General features: G+C 28.0%; 1 protein-coding gene across 1 annotated transcript; it reads left to right on the forward strand.

Moving 5' to 3' along the window:
* The first annotated feature begins 11,611 nt into the window (after positions 1-11,611).
* Positions 11,612-16,164, forward strand: LOC103578527 (uncharacterized). The gene is made up of 12 exons (XM_014439779.2): positions 11,612-11,695; positions 12,001-12,052; positions 12,132-12,234; positions 12,293-12,376; positions 12,442-12,607; positions 12,706-12,892; positions 12,978-13,066; positions 13,186-13,757; positions 13,862-14,051; positions 14,140-14,712; positions 14,772-15,508; positions 16,048-16,164. Exons 1-12 carry the CDS (start codon positions 11,662-11,664, stop codon positions 16,162-16,164), a joined length of 2,904 nt encoding a protein of 967 aa, XP_014295265.1. The 5' UTR covers positions 11,612-11,661.
* Positions 16,165-16,457: the final 293 nt, after the last annotated feature.

Here is a 16,457-nt window from a genome sequence, read left to right on the forward strand (position 1 = left end):
CCCAAATTGCCCCATTGTTGAACTTAAAAAAAAAAATCACTTTACGTGAATTAAATAATTACCAATAAAAATTTATTTAAAATTCATAAGTTATAATTTGTGTCAAGTTGATTTATTATTTTAATAAAAAAAATTTTAGTTTTTTTATGATAATTATATATCTTTGATAATATAAAAAAAAAATATATATATAAGTCTTGATACTTTTTATGAGCAGTAACTTATTATTTAATTATTAAATACGAAATAACAAACGGTTATAAAAAATTACAATTGAGTTTATTGTTAAGTTTAATAGTAGAAAAATATAAATGTTACGAAAAAATATTTCGACATGACTGGCATTTAAATTACTTGTATTATTATTTATTAAAACTTATATATTGTTTTAAAAATTTAATTTATCAGTAAAAATTAAAATTACCAGCTCTGTGTAAAAAAGAATTTTGCTATTGGTTAAACTCTTTCTTTTTCGTAATAAAATATATTGTGAGATTTCTGATAAAAGGTCAACAAGTTTTCTACACTAACGCTGTCGATAAAATTATTTTATCAAGAGGATTTATTTATCTTTATTTTGTTGTTTACTTAAATCTATCTAATTTAAATTGAGATTGACAAATGACAATTTGTTTAAAAGATTTTTGGATAAATTGTTGACTCACTGTTAATACATTTGGGTTTGACTGATCTTTTTTAGTAAAAGAGGACTTAATATCTAAAAAATAAATTAAATTAATGGTAAAAAAATGAATGAATAGAAAAAGTGAAGCCCTAATTGACAAAAGTCTGAGGATATTTCGTAGATAAGATAGGAAATGAAAAATAAAATATAAAAATAAGAGAATAAAAAAAGTATTAGTTTCTTTCTTAGCACCTAGAACGTAATCCTAAGACGCTCTGAAAGACCAAATGAAAAATACTTTTCGATCAGAAGAGCAAGGATGTGCTTGTGAAGAAGTAGTAGAATCTTATACAGCAACTTTTTCTTCTTTTTCTTTATATAATGTTCAGGAGGTTTGATATCTCAGATTCCCTCCAAGTCGAGATTTCGGTGGATTATTACACAAATCTCGATAACTTTCCCTTTTGCTCTTATTCTTCTTTCGTTCTTATTCATCACGCAAAAAGCAATAACTTCTCGGTAGGCTTAGAAAAATAATGTCTCGCATATCTTATGTCTATTTATTTTTTTGATAATATTTATTATTATTTTTAAATGAAAATTGGGGTTAAGTAAAAAGAAGCTGTTGTTAAAAAATAACTAAAAGCAAGACAGGACACAGTTAAATGGATGTGGTAGGTCGGGGCAAAGTTGAGATGTAATAAGAGGTGCGATAAATAACCTCGGAAAGTGGTAAAGTAATTTCAGAGCAGACTCCTTGTTCTCTTTACTCTTTTTTTTTCCCTCTCTCTCTCTCTCTCTCACTCTCATTTTATTTTAAAAAGTTATTTTATTTTTTTATTACGACTATGCTCGGTACCCTTTTAAACTCTTGCCTTGGTTATGACTACTAACGCCAGACTATTATCACAATCTCTTAATTTCCAACGTAAAAACATTGTTTTATGTACGAATTATTTCGGGATTTATTTAACTCACAAGCTATTTAAGGTAAATCAAGGCTTTTAATCTTAAATATCTGAATGATAAATTATCTTAAATTTAAATAACAATTACAAATAAATTTATTATTATACTGAAATTATATTGTGACCTCATCTTATTAAGATTATTATTAGGTCATGTTAACTCGTCAAAATCTTATACCAATAATTATACAATTATGAGGTTGTCTATATAATTTGTGGTAATTTTACCCGAGTACTGAATTACAGGAATTAGTCTAGGTAATTTAACCCCAAGATTAAAATACAGCTGATAAACACTGTCGTCGATAGCAGTGCTTGTAAAAAAATATGTTTACCAATAAATAATAAAATTAATACCCTTATTTATTAACCTCTTGAAATTAAATTTTTAGATTGAGTTTTTATATAAAAATGAATATATAAAGGAAATAATTATTTTTAAAAAAAATACATGTTGGTTCGATTCTTAAAACAGTTGGGATGGCTTTCGGACTTGACAACCTGTTAATTATGATTAATCATGTCTCGGAAATTAAAGCAATTAATCTTCCGTTGTTGCAGCTGAGCCACATTTACCGTCTCTATCTCGCCATTGGTGGCGTTGGTGCATCCAGAATCCAGTATTTTTCAGGCCGGGTAAAACGCCGCTCTTTCGCCGGAAACTCAACCGGGTTTTCTCAATTAGCTTCTCACCACCACAACCGCTCAAGAATATACATATATATTTTTTAACAGCATATACCCTCTCATCGTGCCCATGAATCTGGGTGCTTCGTAATCTCGATTTAACAACAAATTTACGTGCTAAATGTTTCTTATAAATTATTAACCATTAGCTAGTATTCGCACTCGTTAATTCATTTTTATTTTAAAAAACCGACTTTAGCCTTCATCTAATTTTATTTTATTTTTTAACCTGAATAGGTTTATTTTAAAAATACTATTTTTTGATGTTGGACAAATAAATTTCACTTTGAGAATTGTAAATTGTCAAGAGAAAAAAAAATTCCATTTATTTTATAATAAAATGGCTAAAGATAAATTATGATCGCTGATGGCAAATAAAGTAACTGAGCATTCCATTAAATAAAGGGTTTTTTTTTTTAATTTTTATTTAGCTCTTAATTACCTTTGTCGAGATTATTATTACCTTCTCGTTAGGTTATTTCTGATGGATCAAAGACAAAACCACACAACACCTGAGTTACGATATAAAACATCGGGTGCACTTTCTATTGTGAATTGTTAAAGGCTAGTGGGTGGTGATGGTGGTGGTGGTAAAAACTAACTCAGCTCATTTATTTTAACGGAAACAATGAAACAATTGTACGGAAGGCAGCAATCAGAAATGAGATCTCAGTCTCCGAGCTTCGGTTTGTTTACGATATCCGTATTTTCTTTCACTGTTATTTCGTGTTTTACTTTTTATATGCCCTTATTCTTTGCTTTATACTTTTATAAATTTTATCCACAAAAATCCGTAGATATATACTTTTTAGATTTAATGTCAATAGCTCAAAATTTTCTTATTAAAATGTAAACAATAATTTTATAAAATTTTATTTTTCACAAAATTTATAATATAATTATCCATTTATATAAAAGTCATTTTTAGATATTCGATTTTCATTTATCATAAAAATTTAACCATCCATTAGCTTCCGATATTTTAGAGTAGATAAAATTCAATCAATTATCCAAAAGGATTTATAATCATATTTTTTTTTTTTTTTTTTTTCACTTTTTTTCATTTTCTTAATTATAATTCATTTAAATAAATGATAAATTAATTAATAAATAAATATAATATATAAAATTGCTTATGCACGCGTTAAATCGTTTGTGGAAACAATTGAACCGTTTCGCAAATTGATAATTCGTTTATGGTGGACAGAGCATTGGAAGGTATTTTGGCAATGCCTATTTTCATTTTCTCTCTTTTATGCATTTGCACTATTCTTTTTACACTTTTTATATTTTTTTTCTCTCATCGCTTCCCGATTCCCATTGCGATATATCCGAATTAACAAGCCTTGTGGGACCATTCGCTCTCGTCCTGTTTTTTTTTTTTTTCTTTTATTTTTATCAATCATGAATTGCCCGATAATCGCATCTCACTCAGCACTTGGTTCATTTTAGTCTGTCTGGCATGATGCTTTTTCATCCGTTAATTTTATATAAATTAATTTAATCGATAATTAAGAATTACTGCGTCATTATTGTCACTCGTTATCAGAAATAATTATCCCAACAACAACAACAACAACAACAATAACAACAACAAAAACAACAATAATAATAATAATAATAATTATTATTATTATTATTATTATTTAGTCTAATTTAATTTATTTAATGTGAGAATTTCATTGATTTTAACGAATCCTCACACGGGGATTTACAAGTTTTTTTCTTTTTCTTTTTATTTTATTTGACAGAGTAATTCGAATTTTACATTTACCACAGACTACTATCCCGAGTGTCGAAAATAGTCGTCGACATTGATCGACTGTCCCAGTACGTTAAAATCTAGTTAAATACAAGTAGTGAACATCCGACAGTGCGTCCACGCATCTCGTTCGAATGCCAGTTAAATTTTCCGGTTACACGTGCCAAATCAATTGAAACATGAATTTTTTTTTTTTAATTTTTTTACTTTTTAAAACTCAATCCAATAATTCAACAATGATCATACGCAAGAGGAAAAATAAAATAACAATACTCGTTCTTGCTTTTCAATTAAAAAGTAATAAATCAATCAACCGGATATTTTTTTTTTATTACAAATTGCTGTGAATATTATCGAAAACGATAAAATCATTGTATTTTATTGACAAAAAAAATCTCAAACTATTTTTTAAAATTTTATTGTAAAACATAAATAAAATTTGTAAAGCCATACATTAAGTGAAAATAAATTGACATCTTGTGGCGCTTGAGGCTATTAAATTATACAAAAGCAAATAGCTAATACTGGGTACCTGGGTACAATAAAGTGTTAGTGGGGTAAGTTGAGTGAATTTCAATCTACAAGAGTTAAATTCACCCAACACTTGTGAGTAGTCAAAGATATAACAGGATACCAAAAATTAAACGCAATTCTTTTCTTATGCTGAACGTTTCCTCAGAATCCTCAGAGTCCTCAAAATCCTCAGAGTTTACTGTCGCAGCAATACATAACAGCTGACGCCATCTACTCAAGTGGCTTACTCTATTATTCTTTATCTTTTTCTCTCTTACACAAACGCACATATGATGTATATATACATAAAACTATCTAGTATACTATAGTGTCTGGTCCAACACTTGAATACACAAGTCCAAGCACTTGGATCCACCTGTCCACTTTTGTTAAGAATAGCTCACACCATTTATTCTATCTTTTTATTCTTCAAATTTAAATATTACATACTTTATCACCTTTATTATGTATATCTAGTATGTACTCTACTTAATAAACAAACTAACAATAAGCAAATATATACACAATAAATATATTATCTTTCCTTGGGTAGTAATGGTCAAAGCAATTATAGCTTCCCTCAGTAACAACAAATAAAAATTTATTCACACAATCAGTTTTTTTTTTTTTTTTAATTTACTCAGTCAAATTCTAGTATGTATAATAAAAAATAAATAAAATAAACTTCCAAGCGCATATAAAAAATTTAGTCTCAACGTACAAAAGGTGTCATTTATTTAACGCTTTTAGATTCAACCCCAGGTACTTAATATTATACCTTATTCTTGTACTATTTTATTATGTCAGTTACTTTTTTTTTTTTTTTTTTTTTATCCAACCCAACACACATATACAAACAAACAAACATAATTGCCTGATTATTTATTAAACAATATTAAAACCTGCTGAGCAAATTAACAACTTAATTATTCAGACGGGTTCGTTTCTTTATTTATTTTTTTTTTCTTTTTTTTTTCTTTTTTTTTTTTTTTGCTTTCATTAGAGCGGATTTCTCTAAAGAAGCATTTCTGGTTCCCTCGTACGTTCATGCATGCACGAGCAATCGGGACTTTATTGAACCTGTGTTAGGGAGTTTTAACCCGCAAAAACCAGCCCCTGATTACTTCCCTATCTGTCTATCTATCTATTTATTCTCGACTCCTTTTTTCTGATCTACAAATTTTGTAAAACTAAAAAACGTTACACCTTAAATCGTGTCATTGTTATCATAATCTATAATCAATATTTCATTAATCATTATCACTTGTCAGTTTGAAATAAAACAAAAAATATGTATATTTATGAAATTTAAATAGTGGGGAATGAAGAGTGTGCAGAGTAATTTTTTAGGGTGTTGATCTACTGGTTAAAAGTAAAAAACAATTATCTTTTTTTGTAATTACATCTAAGTAGTTTCCACCAAGACTTTTCAATCTCAGCACTCACTCGTAAAGCTTCACTATCTTAACCATTTTGTGTTCATTCTCTTTCTTTAATTTTTTTTTTTTTTTTTTTTTTTTCTTTTTTTCATTTTATCTTTTTTTCTTTTTCTCATCTGGTCCTTTAGAAAATCTTAGTAGTACGAGCGACTCTCTGAGTCTTAGCGTCGCCTGCTGTAATTGGAGTTTCGGAAGTTTCCAGTCATTAGCACCGAAGGTCTTATCTAACATCTAATTCGGCGGTACTTTAATGTACGTCATATCATTCCTCTTTCCAAATCTTATTCAGTTTAAGTATTAAAACAAAATATTATATTTATAAATAATATATGTAAATATCTTCAATTTTTAAACTTAAACAAAAACTAAAATTAATTATTTTCTTAAAGATAAATAAAATAAAAAAATAAATAAATAACGACTGTAACATTTACTTATCTCATTACGAACTATCAATCGCCGTACTTCCGTTGGTTGCTTGGGTTTCGCTGAAATCCAAAGCTTAAAGTGACGTCGAATATTCTGTAAATAAATGGGCCGAGGATGACTTTTAAAAAAATTTTCAATTTAAATTTATTCGATAAATAAATTTTTACTATAAATTTTTCAATCAACTACACAAAAAAATATTCAACTTTTTTTGCTTTAGATCTTTTAATTAAATATACTTTGGACTTAATTTATTTTTATCGACTTTAGTAGAAACTGAAGAGTAAAATATAGAGAGTGCTTTGGACAAAATCAGGAAAGGGTCGATCTTTCTCAACTTGATTCAATCGTTTCTTACTTTTTTTTATTTTTTTGTTTTTTATCTCAGTCGTTTTTCAACTGCAAACAAGTTGAAATCACATGAGCCACCAAGTTGATCAGCCATCTGGAAGTCCATTGGAGCTACTCGCAATTGACGAGATTAAGGCGTGACCGTAGTGACCATAGTGACCATCTAAATGTCTATTGAATCGGCTATTTCTGACTTGTGACTAAAATTCTGAAATCACATTCAAATTATTATTATTATTATTATTATTATTATTATTATTATTATTATTTTTTTTTTTTTTTCTTTATCTTTTGATACGTTTACGCAGACCAAAAAATTTATTTAATTGACCAGTAATTAAAAAACTATATATAATTTTTTAATTCCGTGTATTTATAAATTTAATTATCAAATCGAATACCGGCTATTTTTATGTTTGCAATGAGAATATTGTGGTAGTGGATAATTTAATGATATTTTGCGTCTTCAATGTATCAAGGAGGGGAATTTGGTTGAGAAAACATATCTGAGCTTTAACTATAACTTTATGCATTATTCTCAGCACTATGTATGTTTGTATATAAAGAATATTGACAAGTCTGTTAATTTGTTGGAGATTATGGACTTTGAATTTCCGCAAAGGTTTAAAATATATTTTTTAATAAATTTGTACACATCAATTATTACGTATCTGAGATTTAATCCAATTTCTAAACAAATTAAAAATACAAATAATAATAAATATATTTAAAAATATTTAAGTAAGTATTAATAGAAAAAAAAGTTATAAAATGTTTGAGAAATCGGGTGATTAAATTAAACCGAAAGGTTAAATCAAACAATATTACCATATTATGTATATATGGTATATATCAGTAAAGTAATATATTAAATGACACAGTTTAAGAGACTTTTTTTATTTTTGTTATAGCAGAAATTTAAACTCATCGGTATGAGAAGAATGGATTGACGGGTCGTGCTGGGTGCGTCGAGAGCGTCGAAAGCATCGAAAGCGTCGAAAGCGTCGAAAGCGTCGAGAGTTTGCTGGTTTGAAGAATGGCAGGGCATCCGGTTTCACGTCGAAGCAACGTGATGGATCGCAGATAAATGGAGAATATTGACTGGAAATATTATAGATATTAAAAAGGTACCGGTATATTCCCTTTTCCCTTTTACCGCCTAGTAGCTTGACGTTTTCAGCTCTCGTGTTTCCTCAACCATCTAAATTGAAATGCGACACCTTCTCTATAAATATTTTATATATTAATGAATAATACCAACCTCTAATTATCTCTAAGCTAATCAATATAATAAAACTCAATTTCGATCTCAAGTTTGTTGGAATAGAGGACATATACCATTACATAAGATAAAGTAGACTTTTCAAGCGAGTTATCGCTTTGTGAAGGGTGGTAGCGAGCAACATTTCGGCGGTAATCTTCCCGGTATGTTAGACGTTACTTTTTTTTTTCATTTTTTTTTTTTTATTTTTTTTATTTTTTCTTCTTTCCCTTTACGGCAGACCTCTAAAAACCCCTCGACATATTCGACATAGAGACGATCCACACCGACTACTCTCTGAGACTGTTACAGTTAGTAACGAGTGAGCGAGGGTGGAACGACGTAAAACGAGAGGGTAAAACATGAAGAAAGTGAGAAAACAGCCGAGCTAGCAAGATTGCCTCTTTTCTAATTTATAACTAGCCATGGTACCGCCTTAACAATTTACGCTTTACTCTATATACGTTTTTTTATACTCTAGTACCATACAACTATTCAACTATATACTTGAACAAAACGACAATCCAACACACGAGTCTTACTAACGCGTCGAAACACCAAATTGCCCTTCACCTATATCACTACAATACTACAATAATTTTTTTTTTTTTTTTTTTGTTTTTGTTTTTTACAGTCTACAGTCGTCCTGAATTAAAACTCGCTTGGTATTTATTTAATTTGATAACCCACCGTCACGGTTTACGCGAAAAACCTTAAAAATCTTAAAAACGTTAACTTTGAGATATAATCTTGCTCAGATAATCCAAAAGGGAGTACCACCGGCACTAGCGGGATTGCTGAGCAAAACCCAAGAGCGGCAACTTGTAACCGAGCGATCTTTATAACAACGTTACAGTTTTAAAGATTAAGATAACGCCTGCTAGTTATATAACAATATAACCCAAGATCGAGCCTGCTGCCTAGTCTGCTGCATTGATAATAAATTTTTATCACTATCACTATTACCACCACCACCACCACCGCAATCACGGTGTAGTAATTAAAAGCCAGTTAATTAAGCGAATATAAATATTTAAAATAATTGATATTATTTTTTATTCAGCTATTGAAAATTTATAACTCATTATTTTTTTATTTTTTTCTTTCTTTCTTTTTGTTTGTAATCATTATTGAAAAGAAAGTAACATTTATGTGAAGGTAAACGACGATCGAAATGCGGAAAAACGCTTCCACAAATTTGAATTGCAAATTTCATTTTCTTAATGGGGCCTCTGGTAGTGCCTGTGAAACCTTGAAATGCCTTATATTTTCTTCTTCAAATTCAACCTGAGAACTTTGTGGTTAACCATTCCATATAGGTCATATCGTTTAGTCATGATAAGAAAAAAAAAAAAAAAAAAAGAAAAAAAAAAACTAGATATATAATAATAATAGTGATAAATTTAAATAAAAGATAAAAGTAAATACAATATTAAGTTATATAGTTAAATTATTAATGAGCTGATTCTCGGGTTGTCTTGTTTGTTTCCAGAAGTCAAACTTAATAAATTATATTATTCGATATGGAGGTGAAACCGACGAGATGACTAAGTCGTAGAGTGGACTTCTGGACAGTTGGACAGTTTTAGACAAACTTGTGGCAACTCTGGAATAGATACCAAGACTTTGCCCAGACTCGTTTTCGCTTCCCCATTGTTCGGATGTCTTAGGAAATCAACTTTGTGACATCCACATCTTTATCTAATTATACTTTCTCTTCTCTACAAAACCTGATCAACTGCTAATGCATTTTTTTAATCCATTTGAATAAATTTATAAATATTTAAATTTTATTTGTATTAAAATTTTAAAGAAATGTCGAATATCTTTGAATTTGAATGATTACTTGAAAAAATAAAAATAAAAACAAGATGTTACTTTACTTTACGTAAAGATCGATCAACTGAATAAAAAATTATAGTTTAAAACAAGATGCCTGTAAATATTTCACTAAGAGTTAAATAATTAACTACTGATGCTTTTTTTTTTTTTTTTTTTTTTTTAACTTACAGAAAAAAATTTTTTATAAAATAGTAAACTTTATATTATATTATAAAAATTTATGCTATAAAAAAGTTGTCACAAGTTATACCGAAAGTATTGATGAGATAAAAATTTTTAAGGTAAATTTAATAATATGATTTTAGTGTTTTTCTTAGTCATTTAAAATTTAGTCATGACCCGAAAACTTTTAAAACTCGATAAAGCTTTAAATTAATTTAAACAACAGTTTTAAATAGTTAAAATTTGATGATATATAACCAGGATATTAATAATAGTAGTAAATTACTATTGACCGATAAATAAAAATAGATTAGAAAAAGATGTTGATTTAAAGTTTAATTTTATAAAAGTCTAAGGTAACATTGAACATTGAACATTGGGCAATGAGCATTGAACAGGTACATGCTCGAATCGATACTTGAATTCTAAAGCAGTGAACTGCTAGTTTGCTACAGCTGAAACTCTCTAGCCTCCGAAAGAATATGAGCATCTAGACTATCTAGACAATCTAGAGTTAGCCAGAACCCAGAATTGCCTCGCCAGTGAAAAAGTTTAATAAAATAAAAGAATCAACCAACACGCTCAATAACATTAATTTTAGTTTTATTTATTTTTTTTTAAAATAAAACTATTAAATAACTCTTTACTTTTTGTAATTAAAATACTTGGTAATAGAAATAAGAACGTCTTTATAATTTAAATGTATATATAAAATAATAATATTTTAAAAATTTAACAGTGAATAAAATATCTGTTTTATCGACTGCTGAATTATTAAGTTGCTATTAAAAAGTTATCGACATTAATAAAGAAATATAAAAGTGACAAGTGAGATAGAGAATAACCGTAGACCCATAGTCATAGCCCGTAACCATAAAACATAAAGGTGTTGTTTAATTACCTAAATAGTTATTGACCGAATTGACACCATTGACACCGTTGACACCAACAATTATTTATAAATCCAGAGCATGGTTCAGACAAACTCTGATATACGCTGTCAATTACTTCAGAGGAAAATATATATATATATTTTTTTTTTTTTATCTTTTTAGCAGGAAAATAAATTTTGCAAATATTTTTTATAAAATTTATGTGTAAGATTGGGAATATATATTTAATAAAATGTAAACATCTTCAAGTATCACAAAAGAGTTAAGACTGCTATACATAATTTCCGGGATGAAATAAACGCTATCTCCGGCCAGGAAGTCAACCAGACAACCTAAAAAATATATTTAAATATATTTAAACTTCTAATGTTATTAAAAAAGAAAAAACAAATAAACGTCAAATAAATTTAAAATACACAATTGTCCTTAATATAAAAATTTTATTATTATTTTACCCATAAAATTTATTTATACTAAACCTTTTGCAATAATTTAATTAACTAACATAATTTTTATTTTAATTAAATAAATTACTGAGTTGATTTACGTATTTTACCGGAATTATACCGATTTTTTTTTTATTACAACGTCGCTACTGTCGTTAATCTATCTTAAAAAATATATAAATATATGTATATATTGTACATTTACATGTCATCTGTAACCAGTTTAACGTAACATAATCCAATCAGAAAAGGAAAAAAAATATATTATAATTAAAACAAGAAAATGTCCCAAAATAATTCATTTAATAGCGATGACTGTAAGTTTATCATTAAATCCTTAAATCCTTAATTACAATAATCCTTAATTTATAAATATTATTTTAAATTTAAATAAAAATAATTATTATAATTACTGCGGTTAATGGCTTTAGTAATAATGGCGGTTTTCTATTAGTTAATTATTTAATTACTTATTAAACTTTAAAAATTACTTGTCTATAATTTATTTATTTTAAATATATCAGTTGATAATAAGTTTTTTTTTTTTTTTTTTTTTTTTTTTTTTTTTTTTTTTAACAATTTAATTATCGTTAATCAGGGATTTAATTTAATTTAATTTAAGGGGAAAGTGAATTTGATGAATTATCTCGACCTATTCCTGATCAAGTTTTGAGGTAATTATTTTATAAATATAATTTTAACAAAACAAATATATTCTTTAATTTAATTAAAATTATTTGTGATAATTAAAAGTGTGTATGAAGTGTACGTAAAAGGAGACAGTCCGCAAGATGAAAGGAGTAATATCTCTAATATGTCTGGCGTTTCTAGTGGAAGTGATCAATCATTGGTTCAGGTAAATAATATTTTTTTATAAATTTTTCAACTAATTGATGAATCAATATTTTTAAAAGGAATTTGATTCAACGGATGGAATTGATACCAATGTCATTAAAATTTTTGGAAAGAAAATAGATCCGCAATTGACCAGAAACAAAGTAATTATTTTTTAAATTTATATTAAGAAATAATAATAATTGATGGTTAAATATTTATGATTCAGATACAATCAGAAGAGAATAATGAGTCGGTTCCCTTGTCGGAAATTTCATCAAATGATTCAACTTCTACACGTCTGATTGATAAGGATGATCCACGATCACGACTTCATTTTGTAAAATATCTTAAACGTGACGGAAAGACTTTAAAAATATGGGAGTGCGGTATCTGTAAGTAATTTATTTTGCTTCCTTTATATTTATCGATAGTTTTATATATATATATATATATATATATATATATATATATTTTATTTTACTTTATATAGGTACTAAAGAATTTCGACACCAGTATACATTGATGAGACACTTGCCGACACATACAGATGAACGTAATTTTAAGTGCGAAGCTTGCGGTAAAGCTTTTCGTCAACTTTCGACTCTGAGTCAACACAAAGCTATTCACAGTGACGCAAGACCTTATGTGTGTGAATTTTGTAAAAAAACTTTCAACAGGTTTGTTTTCATTTTTTTTTTTTTTAAAAAGAAATCAATAAAAAATATTGTACCGGGAACTGTAAAATATAAAACTTTTTTCCAGAGTTTCAACATTGATATCCCACAGAAAAACTCATTCTGAGAATAAGCCTCACAAGTGTAATGTTTGCGGCAAGGGATTTCATCAAAAAGGTCTTTATTTAAAAGTCTTCATCTAAAGCGTTGATAAAAAAAAAAAAAAAAAACACCTTATTCATTCAATTCAGTTCAATTCAATTTTATTTATATTATTGTTATTTCTATAATGTCAGGTAACTTGAGAAATCACATATTTACACACACAAATGAACGTCCCTATAAATGTGATCTCTGCAACAAAGGCTTCAACCAAATGTCCAATCTCGTTTGTCATAAAGTCAAGTCACATGCTCATGTAGAAAAAATGCAATACTCATGTGGTATTTGTGGCAAAGAATTCCCAAGACGATTCGCTTTGCGTTCACATGAAGAAGCTAATCACGGAATTAAGTATCGAAATTCATCGTCTTCTCAATCACGTGTCAATCAATCAAAAAAAAATATACGGATCGTTGAATTGCCTAATGCTAATGCTAATGATATTGATAATGACAATAATACTAGCAATAGCAATAGCAATGACAATGATAATGACAGTTTGCTTGATAGTGATGATAGAGTTAATAAAAAAGTTAAAGACATTACTGGAGACGCGATGGGAATAGATAATATTTTGGTTGATAAAATAGATACTAAAGCTATGGAAAGTACTATTGTACAAGGACAAATACCTTTTGCTTTGTATAAACCGTCTGAAGGAATTCCCGTTCTTGTTAAAGTTACTCAAGCTGGACTTAATCATCATGTAAATAACAAAGTCCAATTAAAATTAGATTTTTTGTTTTTTTTTTCTTTTTATTTATTATATATTTTAATATTTATATAAAAAAAAATAATAAATTTATATAGATGCTAATACCAGCAAGTCCTGAAGATTTACGAGTAAGTGGTAAAATAAGTCCATCATTGAATTTAGAACTTGATAATAAATCTGTGCAAGTTAAAGTCCCAGTGGTCGCAACAGTGACACAAGTTATTGATGATCAAGGAAACTCGACATTTAAAGTAGAACCGCCTTCAGATTGTGATCAAGATCCAGGTAAAGTTTTATTTTTTTTTTTATTTTTTTTTTTATTTTTTTTTTTTTTTTATCGAGTTTTATTTAAAATGAAATTAATTGCATGCAGATGAAATATGTTCAACGGATAATTTATTAGCGCGATTGGATTCACAATTAAATAAAAATTTAGTTGGAGAATATGAGCAATACAGTGAACCAAGTCGCAGTAGCTCAATAAATGATTGCAATGAATTACTTGAACTTGCAGCCCAAGGTGGTATTCAATTTGTCCGGGCGACCGAGGACGGTCGTTATGAAGTTATGAGCAACACCGAGGCACGCGATCTAATGGAACAGAATTCGCACGACGTAACGATACTTGATGGTGCTGAGGCTGAAGCTATTAACATATTTAATGCACGAAATAACATTACCGATGATGATCAGATGATTGTTGATGATCATAACGATAATCAGATAATGGTTTTGGATGCTGGTACCACACAAAAACATATTTTAACTGATGATATTGAGATACATGATGACAAGAACATTAGAATACTTAAATCAAAGGGTTTTGATGAACGTTTTGTTACCGATATGCCTTATTTTTCGGGTAATAAATTAAATGATTTTATTGTTAGTAACAAATCCATGGGATTTGACTCGGGAATTTCAATGATAAACACCGACGACGATTGTAAGTTTATTTATTTAGTTTAATAATTATTTATTTAATAATTTAATAATTTATTCCAGTGATGGCTCCCCATCAAGATTTATCAAATATATTAGAGCACAGTGATATGTCAATCCCAATAAATTCACAGCCCATGTTGCCCCTATTGGCAAATAAAAATGATTCAATGTCAATATTTGAAACCCTGTCGTATTTAAAAACTGCTCGTGGAATTACAGATGACTACAGTACTCTAAATGTCGATGGTACATGTATGGATAATTCAATAGACAATTATGACGATAAGTTTGATTTCAATGATACGAGTCTTTTGTCAATGGCCCAAGATATGAAATTATTTAACGGACGAATTAATCAACCAACAAAAGTTGTTTTGCCAAGTTTTACAGAAATGAAACTTCTTGGATCAAAGTATCAAGAGTTTGAGGCTGCTACGCAGTTACACGATATAAAGATATTTGGAGGTTATGATCAGTACTTGAGGCCTGTCAATGGCTATCATCCTATTGATCATACCATCAATAACATAAATACCATAAATAACATCCCTTCTGTTAATTCGGTTAATCCTATTCTGCCAACGGCAACAATACACGAGTCAATAGATATGCGCAAAGATATTAAAGTATACCAGAACCAAGATGCTTGTTATGGAAACAAGTTATTGGATGATTTACAAGAAGAAATTTTTATAAAGGTAGAAAATGAAATAGTCCCAGTAAGTTCTTTATGGGACGAATATGAGATCGATATAAATAATTATTCTTACTCTCATACAACTGATTTATTTTATCCAGTTTTTGTTTAAAAGGCTTTCATTTTTTTTTTTTTTTTATTTTATTTTTATTTTATCACAAAAATTATGGTTATTAAATCTATACTTATTAGTTTTGTTTTTATTAAATTTTATTTTAAATATTTTTAACTACATAAAAAAAAATAATAATAAAAATTAAATATTTATTTATTTACTGATTTATTTATTTATCTTTAATTAAAGGTCCCATCCTTCTTTAAACACCCTTCCATGAGTTCCTCAACCATGATTCCCGATTATCCAAGTGAAACCAGACACGCGGACAAAAATATACCGGACACCTTTTTCCAAGTAAATAACCCAATTATTAAATAATTAAATAAATAATGATCATTTAAGTGAGGACGGCCGTTGGCTTCAGTAAGATTCTGTTCTCTCTTAATATAATTTTTTTTTTTTTTTTTTTTTTTTTTTTTTTTTTTGTCAAAAACTTAAATTATCAGTTTAAATAATAATAATAATAATAATAATAATAATAATAATATATTACAATACGTATTTTGTATTTTTACGTACAGGCCAGTACTTCTTTCTGCGATTCCGAGTATCTCAATTTCAAGGCACGGAACGTTGAGAGTCCTAACAGCCAAACAAACAAAGTATTTACCCTCGATAGTCTACCAGACCTAAATTGATCGCCGGCTATAGTAATTGCTTTCAGCTAGATCCCTCTTACTTTTATTTTTTTCATATATACATATATTTTTTTTTTTTTCGTTTTTTTTTTTTTTTTTCACGTTTTTATTTTATTAAAATTTTTTTAAAAACACGAATTATAGATTAAATATTACAACAAGCGTCCGCGTTAATTATTAAAATAAGTGTATAAAAATTCGTATCTATTGTTGGTAAAATAAATTGTTTTAAACCGACAATTATTGTAGTAACTTTCATTTTTTATTTTATTCAAACATAGCATGTATAAAAA

This window comes from Microplitis demolitor, chromosome 2, assembly GCF_026212275.2.
Source record: "Microplitis demolitor isolate Queensland-Clemson2020A chromosome 2, iyMicDemo2.1a, whole genome shotgun sequence".
Taxonomy (NCBI): Eukaryota; Metazoa; Arthropoda; class Insecta; order Hymenoptera; family Braconidae; genus Microplitis; species Microplitis demolitor.

Coding starts and splice junctions, on each gene's coding strand:
- LOC103578527 (XM_014439779.2), top strand. CDS start 11,662: ATGTCCCAAAATAATTCATTTAATAGCGATGACT. Junction 12,893..12,977: donor TGTAAAAAAACTTTCAACAG/GTTTGTTTTCAT, acceptor ACTTTTTTCCAG/AGTTTCAACATTGATATCCC. Junction 15,509..16,047: donor CAACTGATTTATTTTATCCA/GTTTTTGTTTAA, acceptor TTTTACGTACAG/GCCAGTACTTCTTTCTGCGA.